At 53.0% G+C, this 20,865-nt stretch overlaps 3 protein-coding genes across 3 annotated transcripts; all 3 read left to right on the top strand.

Moving 5' to 3' along the window:
* Window positions 1-1,311: 1,311 nt before the first annotated feature.
* On the top strand, window positions 1,312-5,990 carry LOC309436536 (feather keratin 1-like; the record flags this gene model as incomplete). Its single annotated transcript, XM_082045795.1, has 2 exons — window positions 1,312-1,577; window positions 5,915-5,990. 2 exons carry the CDS (start codon window positions 1,312-1,314, stop codon window positions 5,988-5,990), a joined length of 342 nt encoding a protein of 113 aa, XP_081901921.1.
* A 6,552-nt stretch (window positions 5,991-12,542) lies between these two features.
* Window positions 12,543-12,863, top strand: LOC309436354 (feather keratin-like; the record flags this gene model as incomplete). The annotated part of the gene is made up of 1 exon (XM_082045483.1): window positions 12,543-12,863. One exon carries the CDS (start codon window positions 12,543-12,545, stop codon window positions 12,861-12,863), a length of 321 nt encoding a protein of 106 aa, XP_081901609.1.
* Window positions 12,864-19,128: 6,265 nt separating this feature from the next.
* Window positions 19,129-19,431, top strand: LOC309436355 (feather keratin-like; the record flags this gene model as incomplete). The annotated part of the gene is made up of 1 exon (XM_082045484.1): window positions 19,129-19,431. The coding sequence occupies one exon, from the start codon at window positions 19,129-19,131 to the stop codon at window positions 19,429-19,431; it is 303 nt and encodes a 100-aa protein (XP_081901610.1).
* Window positions 19,432-20,865: the final 1,434 nt, after the last annotated feature.

The raw sequence follows: 20,865 nt of genomic DNA, 5'->3' as shown, positions 1-20,865 counted from the left end.
GAGGCTTGGTATCCAGAGAATAATTGGTCTTATTAGAAAGACTGAGATGAAGAAAGCATTAAAGCATTTCCCTCATCCTTTGACCTGTGATCGCCCCCATGTCCAGTAAAGGAGGAAAATTCTCGTTAGCCCTCCTTTTGTTCATAAAGTATGTCTAGAATCTTTTTATTCTCTTTTAGAACACGACCCAGATTACGTTGTACCCACAATTTTGCAATTCTGGTTTTCTCCCTGCATAACCTCATGGCATCCCTGTACTCCTCCTGAGTTACCTGCCCCTTCCTGTAAAAGTCATAACCTCTCTTTGTTTTCCCGAGTTTCAGCTAAACTTCTCTGTACAGCCAGGAATGTCTTCTTGCCCACAGCTTCACATTTTTGCACATAGGGACTCTCTAGGAACACTACAGAATCCTCATGAACCTCATCTCAGAAACCACCCCTGTAGCTCCCTTTCTCCAAAACCTTGTGTCGTATAACATATAAACACAGCTACAAGCTTAGAAGTAACAGGGGCATCAAGGCATGCAGAGATCGAACACAATTGGGAAGCCAGTCTTAAAGACAGCCTCAGAGAGATGTTAGCAAAGAGGGGACCGAACAAAGACCATCTTAGAGGCAGCACCTCATGCCTGGCACAGCTCCAGAGCCCAGACCAGCCTGCCAGAGCTGCAAGGAAATGGGGCCCCCTCTTCACAACACACTCAAACCACACGAGTGCCATGGGATGACCTCACTGACAACACCCCACCTCTGCTATGCTTTGGCAGCGTCCTCTGCCCGACCTGACACGCGCCATCAACGCCAAGTCTTTGGCCTCTAAAGCTCACACTTCAAAGCTGCTGCCAGGGCCAAGTGGACACGTCCTCAAGAAAAGAACAAGAAATTGGAGCATTGCGGGAAGGAAAACACACCCTCCTCATTCCTGGCCAGGCTGTGGCATCAAACAGCTGCTGGCTGCACAATGTCGCCATGCGCAAAGGCTGTCCCGCCCCTCGGGGACCAGAATAAAAGCTGGCCCAGCGCCTCTCTCCCTCACACACTTCTCCTGACGCCTTCTCCTCCCTCCGCGCTCAACAAGGTGAGCCTCAACCCCCTTCCCCTCCTTCTCCTGCCCCGCCTGGCCCCTCTCTTCCAGCACGCTCTGCCCCCAGCCTCAGCAGCCCTCACGCCTCCCCACCGCCACGCTCCCCACAGCCCCACACCAGCCTCCCCACTCCCTCACCCTCCTGCAACACCGCTCCTCGCACCCCCACCCCCCTGTGCTTGCTCAACAGCCTCTCGTCCCTTCCAGGGCCCCTCCACACCACACACATGGCCTGCTACGACGTCTGCCGCCCCTGCGGACCCACCCCGCTGGCCAACAGCTGCAACGAGCCCTGTTCCCTGCAGTGCCAGGACTCCCGCGTCGTCATCCAGCCTCCCGCTGTGCTGGTCACCCTGCCAGGACCCATCCTCACCTCCCACCCCCAGAGCACCGCCGTCGGATCCTCCGCATCGGCTGCCGTGGGCAACAAACTCGGCGCCCAGGGAGTTGCCGTCAACTCCGGCGCTTTTGGCTACGGCTTCGGAGGCCTGGGCAGCTGCGGCGGCAGAAGGGCTGGATACATCTGCTAAGGGCCCTCGCCACCACCCCTGATGAACACCAACTACCACACTGAAGCTACGGCATGGATTGTGGACTCACCTCTGGACCCTTCTTGGCATGTACGCCTGCTGTCCATGGCTCCTCCTCTAAAGGAGCCAGGAAGATCTTGGTGCTCTGGCAAGATCTGTGTCACAGAAGCAACCCCAGCCGATGGTCACCCTACATGCAGCTTATTCTTGTCACCTTCTCCTTGGTGCTCTTGCCTTTTTACTCTTCTTTTTGGTCAATAAAGGTCTCTTGCATCCCAGCCTGAGACGTCTCACTTTACTTTCTTCTCTCAAGGCTCTTCCAACCTCACCCAGCACAAAGCCAGGGCTCAAAAGCACACTGGATAGGGGGGAAAAGGGCCACAAGACCTGTCCCAGGAAATAGGTCACCACCTATATCACCACGAACACAGACCAGAATCTGGGGGTCTTCCAGAACAAGATACAAGCCCATCACTGGATCAAAGAAAGATTTTGACACGAGAACACTCTCCTCAACATGCCTCTGGTGAGACCTCCCTATGCCAACACACACTTGACCATCTTTCTTCCCCAGCATGAGTCTCCGACTCTACGAGAAGCAGAATCACAGAATCGTTTAGTATTTAGACTTTCCTCATGGATTCACACGTCCTGCCAATTCTGTGGTCCAACACAGGCTTCCTACAGGGTCACAATTCCTGTAGGTGCACCCACCTGCTCCAGCGTCAGGTCCTCTACAGGCTCCACGTGGTTATCTCCTCCACTGTGGACATCTCCTGCACCGTGGACCTCCAGCAGCTGCAGGGGGACAACCTGCTTCAGCCCAGTTCGTCACCACAGCCTGCAGGGCAATCTCTGCTCCAGAACCTAGACCACCTCCTGCTCCTCCTTCTTCACTGATTTTGGTGTCTCTAGAGATTTGTCTCCCACATTTATTCCCTCCTCTCTTGCAGTTACTATTCTCAAGTAGTTTTTTTCCCCTCATAAACATGTTTTCACAGAGGTGCTACCACCATTGCTGGCTGGCTCACCTTTCGCCAGCAGTGGCTCTGCCTTGGAGCTGGCTGGCCAGTCTTGTAGAATCATGGAATTGTTTGGGTTGCAAAAGAACTTTTGGATCATCAAGTCCTGCTCTTAACCTAACAACAGTCTACCACTATTAACCTAACACAAGTCTACCACTAACCCCTCTCATCAAGCACCACATCTATGCATTTCTGCACACCTCCAGAGATGGTGACTCCACCACTGTCCTGGGCAGCCTGTTCCAATGCCCCAAAACCCTTCAGGAAAAGCCATTTTTCCTAATAGCCACACTAAACCTCCCCTGGGGCAACTTCAAGCCACTTTCTCCAGTTCTGTCAGTTGGGAGAAGAGACCCATACACTCTGCTCTACAACTTCCTTTCAGGCAGTTGCAGAGAGCGAGAAGGTCTCCCCTCAGCCTCCTGTTCTCCAGATTGAACCCTCCAACTCCCTCAGCTGCTCCCCATCCCAACTGTGCTCCAGACTATTCACAAGATTCGTTCCCCTTTTCTCAATTCACTGCAGAACCTCAAGCTTTTTCTTGTCATTAGGGGCCCAAAAATCAACCACAGATTCTGTGTGCAGCTTCACCAGCACCAAATACAGGGGGATGCTCACTGCCCTGCTCCTGCTGGTCACAACTGTGATGACACAGGCCAGAATGCTGTTGGCCTTCCTGACCACCTGGGCACACGCTGGCTCATGTTCTGCCAGCTGGTCACCAGTAGCCCAGGTCCTTTTCCAACAGGCAGCTTTACAAACTGTCTTCCACCAAGCCTCTGGTGTTCCATGGGGTGGTGGTGATGCAAGTGCAGAACCCGACACTTGGCCTTGTTGAACCTCAGACAATTGGCAGCTTATCATCGATCCAGCCTGCCCAGATCCTTCTCTAGAGCATTCTTACTGTCCAGCACATCAGCATTCCTGCCCAACTTGATGTCATCTGCAAACTTACTAAGGGTGCACTCCATTCCCTTGTCCAGATCACGGAGAAAGATATTAAACAGAACTGGCCCCAGGACTGAGCCCCAGGGAACACCTCTTGTGAGCGGCCACCAACTGCATTTAACTCCAGTCATCACAACTCTTTGAACACAGCCATCCAGCCAGTGTTTTAGTCAGTGAAGATTACGCCTGTCCAAGCCATGAGCAGACACTTTCTCCAGGAGAAATTATGTCAAAGACTTTACTTACTACAGCATGCACAGACTTACTACACAGCATGCACAGCCATTCCCTCATCCAATAAAGTGGGTAACCTTGTTCATACCAGGAGATCAGGTTGGTCAAGCAGGACCTGCCTTTCATAAATCCATGCTGACTAGGTGTGATGACCTGCTGGTCCTGTACCTGCCATGTGAAGGCACTCAGGATAATCTGTTCCACGACCTTACAAAGCAACAAGGTCCAACTGACACATCTGTAATTCCCCATATCCTCCCCATATCCTCATATCCGTCTTCCAGCGCAGGGAGCTGGGTGCACAGAGAACAACTGGTTTTATGCTTAGAGACTGAGACAAAGAAGGCATTAAGGCCTTTTCCTCATGCATTGTAAATGTGTTGCTCCCTGAATCCACTACAAGTTGGAGATTCTCCTTAGCTCTCCTTCTGTTGCAAGAACATATACCGAAAAACTTTGTATTGTCTTTTATAGCAGTAGCTGGATTAGGTTCTAGTTGGGCTTTGGCCCTTCTAAATTCCCCCGTGCATAACATCAAAACATCCTGGTGTTCCTCCTGAGTATCTTGCCTTTTCTGGCAGATGTCAAAAACTCTCTTTTTTCTCATGAGTTCAAGCCAAACCTCTCAGTTAAGGCCAGGCCAGTCTGCTTCCCTGCCAGCCTGTCTTTTGGCATACGGGGACTGTCCCTCACACGTGGGGAATCTTCTGGTACTTTCTCACAGAAGAAAACCATGACACCCATATGCTAAAAAAACTGTGCTGCATAAAATTAATACACACAGCTACAAGCTTACAAGCAATAGGGCACCAACACGCCCACAGAGCACAATCAAGACCAAAGGCCAGGCCTAATGAGACGATTAATGAGATGGCAGCAAGCAGGTGAGGGATCAAACACCATGGAAGGGGCAGACACTCAGGCCCAGCACAACTCCAAAGCCCAGACCAGTCTTCCAGCTCTGCAAAGAAAAGGAGCAGCTATCTTGCTCCAAAACCTTGTGTCATATAACAAATCCACACAGCTACAAGTTTAAAAGCAAGAGGGGCACCAAGACACGAACAGATCAAACACAATCAGGGAAGCCAGGCCTAAAGACAGGCTTAGAGAGATGTTAGCAAACAAGGGAGAGACCAAAGACCACAGAAGAGGCAGCTCCTCATGCCCGTCACAGCTCCAGAGCCCAGAGCAGCCTGCCAGGGCTCTGAGGAAATGAGGCGCCCTCCACACAATGCAACCGCAAACCACACGAGTGCTGTGGGATGACCTCACTGATGACACCCCACCTCTCCTGCGCTTCGGCCGCATCCTCTGCCCGCACTGACATGCACCAGCAACGCCGAGACATTGGCCTCTAATGCTCACACTTCAAAGGTGCCACCAGGGCCAAGTGGACACGTCCTCAAGACAAGAACAAGAAACTGGAGCATTGCGGGAAGGAAAACACACCCTCCTCATTCCTGGCCAGGCTATGGCATCAATCAGCTGCTAGCTGCAAAACGCCGCCATGCGCAAAGGCTGTCCCGCCCCTCGGGGACCAGCATAAAAGCCGGCCCAGCGCCTCTCTCCCTCACACACTCTCCTGACGCCTTCTCCTCCCTCCGCGCTCAACAAGGTGAGCCTCAACCCCCTTCTCCTCCTTCTCCTGCCCCGCCTGGCCCCTCTCTTCCAGCACGCTCTGCCCCCAGCCTCAGCAGCCCTCACGCCTCCCCACCGCCACGCTCCCCACAGCCCCACACCAGCCTCCCCACTCCCTCACCCTCCTGCAACACCGCTCCTCGCACCCCCACACCCCTGCGCTTGCTCAACAGCCTCTCGTCCCTTCCAGGGCCCCTCCACACCACACACATGGCCTGCTACAACGCCTGCCGCCCCTGCGGACCCACCCCGCTGGCCAACAGCTGCAACGAGCCCTGTTCCCTGCAGTGCCAGGACTCCCGCGTCGTCATCCAGCCTCCCGCCGTGCTGGTCACCCTGCCAGGACCCATCCTCACCTCCCACCCCCAGAGCACCGCCGTCGGATCCTCCGCATCGGCTGCCGTGGGCAACGAACTCGGCGCCCAGGGAGTTGCCGTCAACTCCGGCGCTTTCAGCTACGGCTTCGGGGGCCTGGGCGGCTTCGGAGGCCTGGGCTGCTTCGGTGGCAGAAGGGGTGGATACATCTGCTAAGGGCTCTCGCCACCCCCCATGATGCCAACCACACACACCCTGGAAGCCGCGCCACACATTGAAGACACGCACCCCTAGGCCCTTCCTGGCACAGGGACCTGATGTCCATGGCTCCTCGACTCCAGGAACCAAGCGCGGAAGCAGGGAAGTTGCCAGCCTGGGCTGCCTTCGTACCTCGATGAAGGTCCTTCTCCTCTACTCCCACATCTTTCTTTGCACCTCAGACTTGTGCTGTTCCTCTTGGCACTCCTGCCTTTTCACTCTTCTCCCTCAATAAAATTCTCCTTCATCCCAGATTGAGATGCAGCCTATTTTATTTCCCTTCCACAGCTCACCTGACAAAAAACAGGCTCAGTAGCCCATCAGGGTGGGTGGAAAAGGGAACAAGACCTCTCCCAGGAAATATGCCACCACCAACACCAGAGCCCAGTGTCTTCCAGGATGTGACACAAGCCCATCCCTGGCTCAAACAGAGCCTTCCGCATGAGAACGCTTCCCTGCGCTCATCTTGGACAAGATCTCTCCCATGCCAGCACACACATGAATAACTCTCTTCCCCAGCATGACTCTCCAGCCCTCCCAGCAAACACACTTCATTCCCTCCCCTCTGAAATTTCCACACATTGATAACATCCCCCATGTGATCTTTGCCCCCTGGCTAAAACATCCCAGCTCTCTCATTGTCTTGTCAGGTGGAATATGTTCCAGACCCTTTAGCATCTTTGCACACCTGCACTTCTCCTGCACTAATACATCCATGTCCTTCTTCTACTGGGGAGCTCAGACCCGCACACAGGACCCCACATGAGACCTCACCAGTGCTGAGGAGACAGGAACGGTCACCTCCCTCAACCTCCCGCCAACATTTTTGCCAATGCTGCCATGGAGACTTGCTGGACCCTTTTACCTCAGGGTTTGATGGTCACCTCCAGGTCCTTTGGTTCTCCACCAGGACTGCAATGTCCTTCTCTGCCAAGATACTTTCTATCCAACTGGCCCACAGTCATTCCCGCTACTGCCACTGAGTCGTCTCCAGAAACAGGACTTGGCTTCTCCCCTTGCTCAGCTCCATGAGATTCCACTATGTCCAGTGAAAGAGAATCAGGAAATTCATTCAGGAATCCCGAATTCAAACCACCATTCCCCACGGACTTATGCACATCCAGATTCACAACCCCCCCTTTCTGGGGGGCAGACATGAGTCCACCTGACTCACCGGCAGCCCCAGCCCTGCTCTGCACTGGCCCAACCTGCCTCTTGCCTGCCAGGCGCTCCAGCACCATCAACACAGACACACAGAGACCCTTCCTGCCCCACCTCATCTTCCTCACCAACAAACACTGCTCATGCGGTGAACAACCCTCACGACACTCACCTCCACTGAATTCAGGCAGGTCTTGGGAGGCCAGAGATGTTCTCACTCACTGCAAGCCAGACAGCGTTATTCCAGTTTGCAAAAAGGGCGTGAGTGAAGAGCCAGGAATCTGCAGACCTGTTAGTCTGACCACAGTACCTGGAAAATTATGGAGAAGAAACAACTGAGTGCTGCTGAGAGACAATTAAAAGACAATGCAATCATCAGGCAGACAACATGTGCTCACTAAGAGAAAGTCACATTTAGTTAATTTGATGATCTTCTACAATAAGGTCACCTGCCTCGTGGATGAAGAGAAGGAAATGGATGTAGCTTTTCTTGATTCTATCATGTTTTTTGATCCTGTCCATCACAGTGTAATTCTGGACATGTTGTCCAGCTGTCAGATGAGCAGGTACCTGGGACACTGTGTGAAGACCTCGCTGAAGGGCAGAGCTCAAAGTGTTGGAGGCAATCTGGCTTACGCATGGCTGGTCACTGGTCACCGGCGGTGTTCCTCAGGACTCAGTCCGAGAGCCAGCTCTTTTCAAGATTTCTATCTACCATCTTGATGAAGGAGCTGATTGCATCATTAGCAAGTTTTCTGATGATACCAAACTCTGAGGTTCTGTTGATTCTCTTGAGGTACAAGAGCTCTTGCAGAGTGATCAGCGTTGATCAGAACAATGGGCAAACATCAACTGCATGAAATTTAAAAGGAACAAATGCCAAATCCTTCACATGAATGAAGCAATTCTGGACACAAGTACAGACTGGGAGAAGAGTGGCTGGAGAGCAGCCCTGCAGAAAGGGATCTGGAGTACTGGCTGACAGCAGCTGAACATGAGCCAGCAGTGTGTGCCCTGGCAGTCAAGAGGACAAAACCCATCCTGGGAAGCTTCAAACACAGAATCACCAGCGGCTCAAAGAGATTATTATCTCACTGCATTCTGTGCTGGTGTGGCCCCATCTTGAGTACTGTGGGAACTTCTGGACGCACCATTTAAAAAGGATCTCAAAGTCCTTCAAAGCATCCAGAGGAGGGCATCAAAGTTGGTCAAAGGGATGTAAGGCAAGTCCTAGAGGAGCAGCTGAGGACAATGACTTAGTCTAGATTGGAGAGAAGGAGGCTGAGGGGTGACCTCATTGCTCTCTTCAGCTTCCTGAGGAGGGGGACGTGGAGTGGGAGGTGCTGAGCTCTTCTCCATCAGATCCAGTGACAGGACACATGGGAATGGTTCAAAGCTGCACCACTGCAAGTTTCGACTTCACATTAGGAAATATTTCTTCACTAAGCTGGTGGTCAAAGACTGGAAGAAGCTTCCTAGAGAGGTGTTCGATACCCCAGGACTGTCGGTTCTTCTGAGGCATTTGGACACTGCTCTTAATACCATACTGTAACGTCTACTGAACCCTGATGTGGTCAGGAATTTGGACTCAATAATCACTGTCCCTTCCAACTGGAGCACTGTAGTGTCATCTATTCTCCTTCACCAACCCTTTCCCATGCAAACATCGCCTCGAGGTTCTCAGGTTCACAGCCCCGCGCACCACACACGCCTCCCATTGCCCCTGCACGACACCCAGTCCCACTCTGGCCCCACAAACACTGCACACAGAAATGGCCTCACCCCTCGCCGCTCACCCCACATTCACACCCCAAAGCCGTCACTCACCAGCCTCCCCTGCCTGCCGGTCCCGCTCCCCTGGGCCTCTCACCGGCCTCACCAGCTCTCCCAGAGCTCTCCAGCCTCAGCCCCCAGTCGCAGCCTCCCCTCCCCACAGCCAGGCACTGCCTCAGCACTCACTGACCAGCCAATCAGGGCGCAGGTAACAGCCTGACCGTCAGGCAGCAGGTAACAACCTGCCAATCAGGGGGCAGATAACAATTTGACCATCGGGGACAGCTGACAGGCACCAGCTGCTCTAGAAGCCCCTGGAAGGTTCCAGAAGGTGCCTGTCAGGACTTGAAAATCAACAGCACCACTATAATAAATAGATAATCTTCAGCAGACAAACACAGAACAACTGCTGGGAGGGCTGGTGGGTGAAGAAGGGAATGAATGAGTAGAAATACTGCTGAAAACTAAACCAAAGGCCTCACAGGACAGCAGCTCGGGGACTTAAGAGAAGCAAGATGGTGTGAAAATGCCCTGATTAAATACCAACGCCGCTGAATAAAATTCACTAAATCAATATATATCAACAGACACTGCACTTTTTGCCTGGCCTGCAGGTTTCTCAGGTCCGCCCATGTGGGATCCCATCTCCACATCTCCTCTTCCTGCCAGGAACCCGTACAAACCAGACAAGGTACCCAGGTCACAACCCCCTTGCTGTTGGGTCCTCAGCTGACCCAGGTGTGGGTCCTTGTTGCACTGTGAGCCTGGATGAACGGTCCCTGCTCCACGTACAAGGGAGTAACCGGCCACTGTCTCACCTTGTTACAGGGTGGAGCCCCGGGTAGAGCATCCCGTCTTCATAGCAGGGCCCCACAGTGACCCATGCAGGGGGTCTCTGGACCACCAGCCTCCCTGCTGCAGGGTCCGTGGAGCACCAGTGCAGGGTACACCAAGCAACTGTCCTGTGCTCTGAGGTCACACAGAAAGCCCCTTTGTGAGGTCATCGTCATCCTCAGTGTGGGGTCCCTGAGGCACAGCTGGGGCACTGAGGACCAGGAGCAGGAACAAGCCCGTGACCCTGCTCTGCTGGCAAGATGGGGCTCTGGGCTGGCTTGACCTTGGCTGGATGGCAGGTGCCCACCAAGCTGCTCTATCACTCCCCCTCCTCAACTGAACGAGGGGAGAAAATCTGAGGAAGGGCTCCTGAGTCTTTGTAAGGACAGGGAGATCTCCAGAGGCTGCAGTGGGACAATCTGCTCCAGCGTGGGGTTCACAACGGGCTGCAGGGGAATCTCTGCTCCAGCACCAGGAACACATCCTGCACCTCCTTCCTCACTGAACTTGCTGTCGGTAGAGGTTTTTCTCTCACATATATCCCCCCCTCTCTTCCAGTTACAATTTTGCAGTCCTTTTTCCCCGTCTTAAAGATGTTCACACATTTGTGCTACCACCATTGCTGGTTGACTCAGGTTTCACCAGGAACCAGTCTGGTTGGAGCTGGCTGGTGCCATTGAATAGAATCAAAGAATTGTTTCAGATACAAAAGACCTTTAAGATCATCAAATCCAAGTGTTAACCAAGCAATACCAAGGTCACCACTAAACCATGTCCCCAAGCACCACATCTACACATCTTTTAAACACCTCCAGGGATGATGACTCCACCACTACCCTGGGCAGTCCATTCCAGTGCTTCCCAACACTTTCGGTGAATAAATTTCCCTAATATCCACTGTAAATCTCCCCTGGTACAGCTTGAGGCCATTTTCTCTTGTCCTGTTCCTTGTTCCTTATTCCTTGGGAAAGACACTGACACCTACCTCACTAGAACCTCCTTTCAGGTAGTTGTAGAGAGCGAGAAAGTCTCCCCTCTGCCTCCCTTTCTCCAGGCTACACTTACTGAGGGTCGACTCCATCCCCACATCAGACCATGGAGACAGATATTAAACAGAACTGGACCCAGGACTGAGCCCTGGGAAACACCACTTGTGAGCAGCCACCAACTGGATTTAACTCCAGTCACCACAGCTGTTTGGACGCAGTCATCCAGCCAGGTTTTTTGCCAGTGAAGGATACACCTGTCCAAGCCATGAGCAGCCACTTTCTCCAGTTGAATCAGTGTCAAAGGTGTTAATAAGGTCTAGGTAGACAACATCCACAGCCATTAAGTGGGTCACCTTGTCAGAGAAGGAGATCAGGTTGGTCAAGCAGGACCTGCCTTTCATCACCCCATCCTGACTGGGCCTGATTGCCCGGTTGTCCTGTACGTGCTGCATGATGTCACTTAACATGATCTGCTCTATGACCTGAAAAACTGAGGCGAAGAAAGCATTTTCCTCATCCTTTGCCCTGTGACTGCCCCCACATCCTGTAAAGGATGGAGTTTCTCATTAGCCCTCCTTTGGTTGATAACGTATGTCTAGATTCATTAAATTATATTTTACAACAGTACCCAGATTATGTTGCAGTAGTGCTGCCACAATCCTAATTTGCTCCCTACACAACCTCATGGCATCCCTGTAGTCCTCCTGCGTTATCTCCCTGTTCCTGTAAAAGTCATAAACTCTCTCTGTTTTCCAAAGTTCCAGCTAATGCTCTCTGTCTAGCTAGGATGGTCTTCTTCTCCACAGCTTCATATTTTTGCACATAGGGACTCTCTATGAACATTAGAGAACCTTTGTGAACCTTACCTCAGAAACCACCCCTGGAGCTCCCTTGCTCCAAGACCTTGTGTCGTATAACAAATACACACAGCTACAAGCTTAAAAGCAAGAGGAGGAACTAGACATGCACAGACCAAACCCAATCGGGAAGCCAGGCCTAAAGACAAGCTTAGAGAGATGATAGCAAAGAAGGGAGAGACCAAAGACCATCTTAGTGGCAGCTCCTCATGCCTGGCACAGCTCCAAAGCCCAGACCAGCGTGCAAGGGCTGTGAGGAAATGAGGCCCCTCTTAACAAAGCACCTGCAAACCACCCGAGTGCCATGGGATGACCTCACTGACGACACCCCACCTCTCCTACGCTTTGGACGCGTCCTCTGCCCGCCCGGACACGCGCCAGCAACGCCAAGTCGTTGGCCTCTAATGCTCACACTTCAAAGGTGCCGCCAGAGCCAAGTGGACACGTCCTCAAGACAAAAACAAGAAACTGCGGCATTGCGGGAAGGAAAACACACCCTCCTCATTCCTGGCCAGGCTGTGGCATCAAAAAGCTGATGGCTGCAAAATGTCGCCATGCGCAAAGGCTGTCCCGCCCCTCGGGGACCAGCATAAAAGCCGGCCCAGCGCCTCTCTCCCTCACACTCTTCTCCTGACGCCTTCTCCTCCCTCCGCGCTCAACAAGGTGAGCCTCAACCCCCTTCCCCTCCTTCTCCTGCCCCGCCTGGCCCCTCTCTTCCAGCACGCTCTGCCCCCAGCCTCAGCAGCCCTCACGCCTCCCCACCGCCACGCTCCCCACAGCCCCACACCAGCCTCCCCACTCCCTCACCCTCCTGCAACACCGCTCCTCGCACCCCCACACCCCTGCGCTTGCTCAAATGCCTCTCGTCCCTTCCAGGGCCCCTCCACACCACACACATGGCCTGCTACGACGTCTGCCGCCCCTGCGGACCCACCCCGCTGGCCAACAGCTGCAACGAGCCCTGTTCCCTGCAGTGCCAGGACTCCCGTGTCCTCATCCAGCCTTCCACCGTGGTGGTCACCCTGCCAGGACCCATCCTCACCTCCCACCCCCAGAGCACCGCCGTCGGATCCTCCGCATCGGCTGCCGTGGGCAACGAACTCGGTGCCCAGGGAGTTGCCGTCAACTCTGGTGCTTTCGGCTACGGCTTCGGGGGCCTGGGTGGCTTCAGAGGCCTGGGCTGCTTTGGCGGCAGAAGGGGTGGATACATCTGCTAAGGGCTCTCGCCGCCACCCGTGATGCCATCCACACACACCCTGGAAGCCACACCACACATTGAGGACACGCACCTCTAGGCCCTTCCTGGCGCAGGGACCTGATGTCCATGGCTCCTCGACTCCAGGAGGCAGGGAAGTTGCCAGCCTGGGCTGCCTTCGTACCTCGATGAAGGTCCTTCTCCTCTACTCCCACATCTTTCTTTGCACCTCAGACTTGTGCTGTTCCACTTGGCAGTCCTGCCTCTTCACTCTTCTCCCTCAATAAAATTCTCCTTCATTCCAGCTTGAGATGCAGCCTATTTTATTTCCCTTCCACGGCTCGTCCGACTTCACCTGACAAAAACCAGGCTCAGTAGCCCATCAGGGTGGGTGGAAAAGGGAAACAAGACCTCTCCCAGGAAATATGCCACCACCACAACCAGCGCCCAGTGGCTTCCAGGATGTGACACAAACCCATCCCTGGCTCAAACAGAGCCTTCCACATGAGAACACTTCCCTGCGCTCATCTGGGACAAGATATCTCCCATGCCAGCACACACATGAATAACTCTCTTCCCCAGAATGACTCTCCAGCCTTCCCAGCAAACACACTTCATTCCCTCCCCTTTGAAATTTCCACACATTGATAACATCCCCCATGTGCTCTTTGCCCCCTGGCTAAAACATCCCAGCTCTCTCATTGTCTTGTCAGGTGGAACATGTCCCAGACCCTTTAGCATCTTTGTGAACCTGCACTTCTCCTGCACTAATACATCCATGTCCTTCTTCCACTGGGGAGCTCAGACCCGCACACAGGACCCCACATGAGACCTCACCAGTGCTGAGGAGACAGGAACGGTCGCCTCCCTCAACCTCCTGCCAACATTTTTGCCAATGCTGCCATGGAGACTTGCTGGACCTTTTTACCTCAGGGTTTGATGGTCACCTCCAGGTCCTTTGGTTCTCCACCAGGACTGCAATGTCCTTCTCTGCCAAGATAATTCTATCCAACTGGCCCACAGTCATTCCTGCTACTGCCACTGAGTCACCTCCAGAAACAGGACTTGGCTTCTCCCCTTGCCCAGCTCCATGAGATTCCACTATGTCCAGTGAAAGAGAATCAGGAAATTCATTCAGGAATCCCGAATTCAAACCACCATTCCCCATGGACTTATGCACATCCAGATACACAACCCCCCACTTTTGGAGGGCAGACGTAAGTCCAAATGACTCACCAGCACCCCCAGCCCAGCCCTGCACTGGCCCAACCTGCCTCTTGCCTGCCAGGCACTCCAGCACCATCAACACAGACACACAGAGACCCTTCCTGCCCCACCTCATCTTCCTCACCAACAAACACTGCTCATGCGGTGAACAACCCTCACGACACTCACCTCCACTGAATTCAGGCAGGTCTTGGGAGGCCAGAGATGTTCTCACTCACTGCAAGCCAGCCAGCGTTATTCCAGTTTGTAAAAAGGGCGTGAGTGAAGAGCCAGGAATCTGCAGACCTGTTAGTCTGACCACAGTACCTGGAAAATTATGGAGAAGTAACAGCTGAGCACTGCTGAGAGGCATTTAAGGACAATGTAATCATCAGGTACAGTCAACAGGGGTTCACTAAGGGAAAGTCCTGTGTAACTGATTTCCTATCCTTCTAAGACAACGTCACCTGCCTTAGAGATGAAGGGAAGCTGGTGGATGTAGTTTTTCTGGATTTTAGTAAAGCTTTTGATCTATGCGAATGGGGGGAATATTGTGAGGTGTTCTGCGTCCCACAATTTAAGAGGAATGTCAAGGTACTTGAAAGCACCCACAGGAGGGCAACAGAGTTGTACGAAGATCTGGAAGGCATGTCCTAAAGGAGCAACTGAGGACAGTGGGTTTGTCTACTTTGGAGAGAAACAGACTGAGGGATGACCTCATTGCTCTCTGCAGATTCCTGAGGAGGGGACGTGGAGAGGGAGGTGCTGAGCTCTTCTCCATCAGATCCAGTGACAGGACACATGGGAATGGATCAAAGCTGCACCACTGCAGGTTTAAACTTGACATTATGAAACATTTATTTACAGGGACAGTGGTCAAACACTGCAACAGGCTTCCTACAGAGGTGGTCGATACCCCAACCCTGTCAGTGTTTCAGAGGCATTTGGACACTGCTCTTAACACCACGCTTTAACTTTTACTGAGCCCTGATGGGCTCAGGCAGTTAGACAAGATGGTCACCATAGGTGCCTTCCATCTCGACTGCTCTAGTCTAGTCTATTCTGCTTCCCCAACCCTTTCTCATGCAAACATCCCCTCCAGGTTCTCAGGTTCGCAGCCCCGCGCACCACACACACCTCCCATTGCCCCTGCACTATGCCCAGTCCCACTCTGGCCCCACAAACACTGCACACAGAAATGGCCTCACCCCTCGGCGCTCACCCCACATTCACACCCCAAAGCCGTCACTCACCAGCCTCCCCTGCCTGCCGGTCCCGCTCCCCTGGGCCTCTCACCGGCCTCACCAGCTCTCCCAGAGCTCTCCAGCCTCAGCCCCCAGTCGCAGCCTCCCCTCCCCACAGCCAGGCACTGCCTCAGCACTCACTGACCAGCCAGTCAGGGCGCAGGTAACAGACTGACCTTCAGGCAGCAGGTAACAACCTGCCAATCAGGGGGCAGCTTACAGCCGCTATAGAAGCACCTGGAATGTTCCAGAAGGTGCCTTTCAGGACCTCAAAATCAACACATCTTTTACAATAGATAATCCTTGGCAAATGGCCCCAAAATACTGCTGAAGGATGAATGACGGAATGAAGGAGTAGAAATGCTGCCAAAACCAAACCAAAGGCCTCAGACTAGTGTAGTTCAGGGGACCTGGAAGACTAAGATAGAGATAATTGTCCTGATTAAATAACAGCCCAAAAAACTGCGATCAGTAAATACATCAACAGACCCTGCACTGCTTGCCTGCTCTGCAGGTGTCAGGGCACCCATGTAGAATCCCTGTCATGTCCCCCCCTTGCTGTGGTCCCCAGCCCAACCACCGGGCAGTGTCCATGACACCATCTTCACTCACTGTCAGATTCCAGGGACAAAAACACAGAGTCCTGTATCCTGCGTCCCCTTGCTGCCAGGACCCTGGGCAACACAGGGTGGGTCACCACCCCCTTGCTGTGGGGTTCTCAGCTGAGCCAGGTGTGGGTCCTTGTTGCACTGTCCACCTGGCCCCATGGTCCCCATTCCACCTACGCAAGAGTCCCCAAACCACAGTCTCACCTTGCTGTGGGGTCCACAAATGATCCCTTGCAGGGGATCCCCAGGCCAGCATCCCCTCTTCTCTGCAGGCCCCACAGTGACCAATGCAAGGGTTTCTCTGGACCACCAGCCTCCCTGCTGTGGGGTCCATGGAGCACCAGTGCAGGGGACACCAAGCAACTGTCCCTGTGCTCTGAGGTCACACAGAAAGCCCCTTTGTGAGGTCATTGCCCTCCTCACTGTGGGGTCCCTGAGGCACAGCCTGGGGCACTGAGGACCAGGAGCAGGAACAATCCTGTGACCCGGCTCTGCTGGGTTGATCTTGGCTGGATGGCAGGTGCTCACAAAGCTGCAGTAGGACAATCTGCTCCAGTGTGAGGTTCACGACGGGCTGCAGGGGAATCTCTGCTCCAGCACCAGGAGCACATCCTGCACCTCCTTCTTCACTGAACTTGCTGTCTGTAGGGATTTTTCTCTTTACATATATCCATCCCTCTCTCTCTTCCAGTTACAATATTGCAGTAGTTTTCCCCCTTCTTAAAGATGTTCACACATTTGTGCTACCACCATTGCTGCTTGGCTCAGGTTTCACCAGCAACCAGTCTGGTTGGAGCTGGCTGGTGCCATTGAATAGAATCAAAGAATTGTTTCAGGTACAGAAGACTCTTAAGATCATCAAATCCAAGTGTTAACCAAGCAATACCAAGGTCACCATTAAACCATGGCCCTAAGCACCACTTCTACACATCTTTTAAACACTTCGAGGGATGACAACTCCACCACTACCCTTGGCAGTCCATTCCAGTGTTTCACAACATTTTTCGTGAATAAATTTCCCTAATATACAATGTAAATCTCTCCTGGTGCAGCTTAAGGACATTTTATTTTGTCCTGTTGCTTCTTTCTTGGGTAAGAGACAGACACCTACGTCACTACAACCTCCTTTCAGGTAGTTGTAGAGAGCGAGAAAGTCTCCCCTCTGCCTCCCTTTCTCCAGGCTACGCTTACTGAGGATCCACTCGATCCCCTCATCAGACCATGGAGACAGATATTAAACAGAACTGGCCCCAGGACTGAGCCCTGGGGAACACCACTTGTGAGCAGCCACCAACTGGATTTAACTCCAGTCATCACAGCTATTTGGCCCCGGCCATCCAGCCAGTTTTTTTGGCAGTGAAGAATACACCTGTCCAAGCCATGAGCAGCCACTTTCTCCAGTTGAATCAGTGTCAAAGACGTTAATAAAGTCTAGGTAGACAACATCCACAGCCATTCATTCCCTCCTCCACTAAGTGGGTCACCTTGTCAGACAAGGAGATCAAGTTGGTCAAGCAGGACCTGCCTTTCATCACCCCATCCTGGCTGGGTCTGATCCCCTGGTTCTCCTGTAAGTGCTGTGTGATGTCACTCAACATGATCTGCTCCATGACCTTCCCTGTCACCAAGGTCAGACTGACAGCCCTGCAGATCCTCAGATCCTCCTTCTGTCCCTTCTTCTTACATAAGCAGCACATTTGCCAACCTCCAGCCAAGTGGGACCTCCCTGGTGAGCCAGGACTGCAGATAAATGATGTAAAGTGGCTTGGTGAGCGCCTCCGCCAGCTCCCTCAATACCCTTGGCTGGATCCCATCAGGCCCCATAGGTCAGTGTGTGTCTAACTGGTGTAGGAGGTTTCCAACCATTTCCCTCATGTATTCTGGGGGTTTGTTCTGCTCCCTGTCTTCTACATCAGAGGCTTGGTATCCAGAGAATTATTGGTCTTATTAGAAAGACTGAGACAAAGAAAGTATAAAGAATTTTCCTCATCCTTTGCTCTGTGTGAGTGCCCCCACATCCAGTGAAGGATGAGATTCTCCTTAGCCCTCCTTTGGTTGATAATGTATGTCTGGAAAAAATTTCTTGTATTTTACAACAGTACCCAGATTATGTTGTACTTGCACATTCCCAATTCTAATTTTTCACTTGCATGACCACATGACATCCCTGTAGTCCTCCTGAGATACCTGCCCAATTTGTAAAAGTCACAAACTCTCATTGTTATCCCGAGATCCAGCTAAATTTCTCTGTTTAACCTGGATGGTATTCTTCCCCACAGCTTCATATTTCTGCACAAAGGGAATCTCTATGAACATTGCAGAACCTTTGAGAACCTTACCTCAGAAACCACTCCTGCAGCTCTCTTTCTCAAAAACTTTGTGTCATATAACAAATCCACACGGCTACAAGTTTAAAAGCAAGAGGGGCACCAAGACATGAACAGATCAAACCCAATCAGTGAAGCCAGGCCTAAAGACAGGCTTCGAGAGATGTTAGCAAAGAAGGGAGAGACCAAAGACCACGTAAGAGGCAGCTCCTCATGCCCTTCGCAGCTCCGGAGCCCAGAGCAGCCTGCCAGGGCTGTGAGGAAATGAGGCGCCCTCCACACAATGCAACCGCAAACCACACGATTGCCATGGGATGACCTCACTGATGACACCCCACCTCTCCTGTGCTTCGGCCCCATCCTCTGCCCGCACTGACACGTACCATCAACGCCAAGCCTTTGGCCTCTAATGCTCACACTTCAAAGGTGCCAACAGGGGCAAGTGGACTCATCCTCAAGACAAGAACAAGAAATTGGAGCATTGTGGGAAGGAAAACACACCCTCCTCATTCCTGGCCAGGCTGTGGCATCAAACAGCTGCTGTCTGCAAAATGTCGCCATGCGCAAAGGCTGTCCCGCCCCTCAGGGACCAGCATAAAAGCCGGCCCAGCGCCTCTCTCCCTCACACACTTCTCCTGACGCCTTCTCCTCCCTCCGCGCTCAACAAGGTGAGCCTCAACCCCCTTCCCCTCCTTCTCCTGCCTCGCCTGGCCCCCTCTCTTCCAGCACGCTCTGCCCCCAGCCTCAGCAGCCCTCACGCCTCCCCACCGCCACGCTCCCCACAGCCCCACACCAGCCTCCCCACTCCCTCACCCTCCTGCAACACCGCTCCTCGCACCCCCACACTCCTGCGCTTGCTCAACAGCCTCTCGTCCCTTCCAGGGCCCCTCCACACCACACACATGGCCTGCTACAACGCCTGCGGCTCCTGGGGACCCACCCCGCTGGCCAACAGCTGCAACGAGCCCTGTTCCCTGCAGTGCCAGGACTCCCGCGTCGTCATCCAGCCTCCCGCCGTGCTGGTCACCCTGCCAGGACCCATCCTCACCTCCCACCCCCAGAGCACCGCCGTCGGATCCTCCGCATCGGCTGCCGTGGGCAACGAACTCGGCGCCCAGGGAGTTGCCGTCAACTCTGGTGCCTTTGGCTACGGCTTTGGAGGCCTGGGCTGCTTTGGTGGCAGAAGGGGCGGCTACATCTGCTAAGGGCCCTCGCCACCAACCCTGATGGAAACCACCTACCACAATGACGCTACGGCATGGATTGTGGCCTCACCTCTCAACCCTTCTAGGCACGTGGACCTGCTGTACATGGCTCCTTGTCTAAAGGAGCCAGGAAGATCTGGGTGCTCACGCAAGATCTATGTCACAGACGCAACCTCAGCTGATGGTCACCCTACGTACAGCTTATACTTGTCACCTTCTCCTCGGTGCTCCTGACTTTTCTCTCTTTTTTTTTTGTCAATAAACTCCTCTTGCATCCCAGCCTGAGACGTCTTTCTTTCTTCTCTCAAGGCTCTTCCAACCTCACCCAGCACAAAGCCAGGGCTCAAGAAGCAAACTAGATAGGGGGGGAAAAGGGCCACAAGACCTGTCACAGGAATTATGTCACCACCTACACCACCAAGAAAACAGACCAGAATCTGGGGGTCTTCCAGAACATGATACAAGCCCATCACTGGATCAAAGAAAGATTTTGACATGAGAACACTCTCCTCAACATGCCTCTGGTGAGACCTCCCAACACACACTTCACCATCCTTCTTCCCCAGCATCACTCTCCGGCTCTACCAGAAGCAGAATCACAGAATCATTTAGTACTTAGATTTTCCTTATGGCTTCACAGGCCCTACCAAGTCTGTGGTCCAACACAGGCTTCCTACAGGGTCACACCTCCTGTGGGTGCACCCACCCGCTCCAGCGTCAGGTCCTCTACAGGCTCCACGTGATTATCTCCTCCACTGTGGACATCTCCTGCACTGTGGACCTCCGTCAGCTGCAGGGGGACAACCTGCTTCAGCCCAGTTCTTCACCACAGCCTGCAGGGCAATCTCTGCTCCAGAACCTAGAGCACCTCCTGCTCCTCCTTCTTCGCTGAACTTGGTGTCTCTAGAGATTTGTCTCCCACATTTATTCCCTCCTCTCTTATGGTTACTGTTCTCAAGGAGTTTTTTTCCCCTCATAAACATGTTTTCACAGAGGTGCTACCACCATTGCTGGCTGGCTCGGCTTTACCCAGCAGTGGCTCTGCCTTGGAGCTTGCTGGCCAGTCTTGTAAAATCATAGAATTGTTTGGGTTACTAAAGAACTTTTGGATCATCAAGTCCTGCTCTTAACCTAACAACAGTCTACCACTATTAACCTAACACAAGTCTACCACTAACCCCTCTCATCAAGCACCACATCTACGCATCTTCTGCACACCTCCAGAGATGGTGACTCCACCACTGCCTTGGGCAGCCTGTTCCAATGCCCCAAAACCCTTCAGGAAAAGCCATTTTTCCTAATAGCCACACTAAACCTCCCCTGGGGCAACTTCAAGCCACTTTCTCCAGTTCTGTCAGTTGGGAGAAGAGACCCATACACTCTGCTCTACAACTTCCTTTCAGGCAGTTGCAGAGAGCGAGAAGGTCTCCCCTC

Source organism: Streptopelia decaocto (genome assembly GCF_964273445.1).
Source record: "Streptopelia decaocto genome assembly, chromosome: 2".
Classification (NCBI taxonomy): domain Eukaryota; kingdom Metazoa; phylum Chordata; class Aves; order Columbiformes; family Columbidae; genus Streptopelia; species Streptopelia decaocto.
Note: the sequence above shows the minus strand (reverse complement) of the source record. Positions and strands in the feature narration are given on the sequence as shown.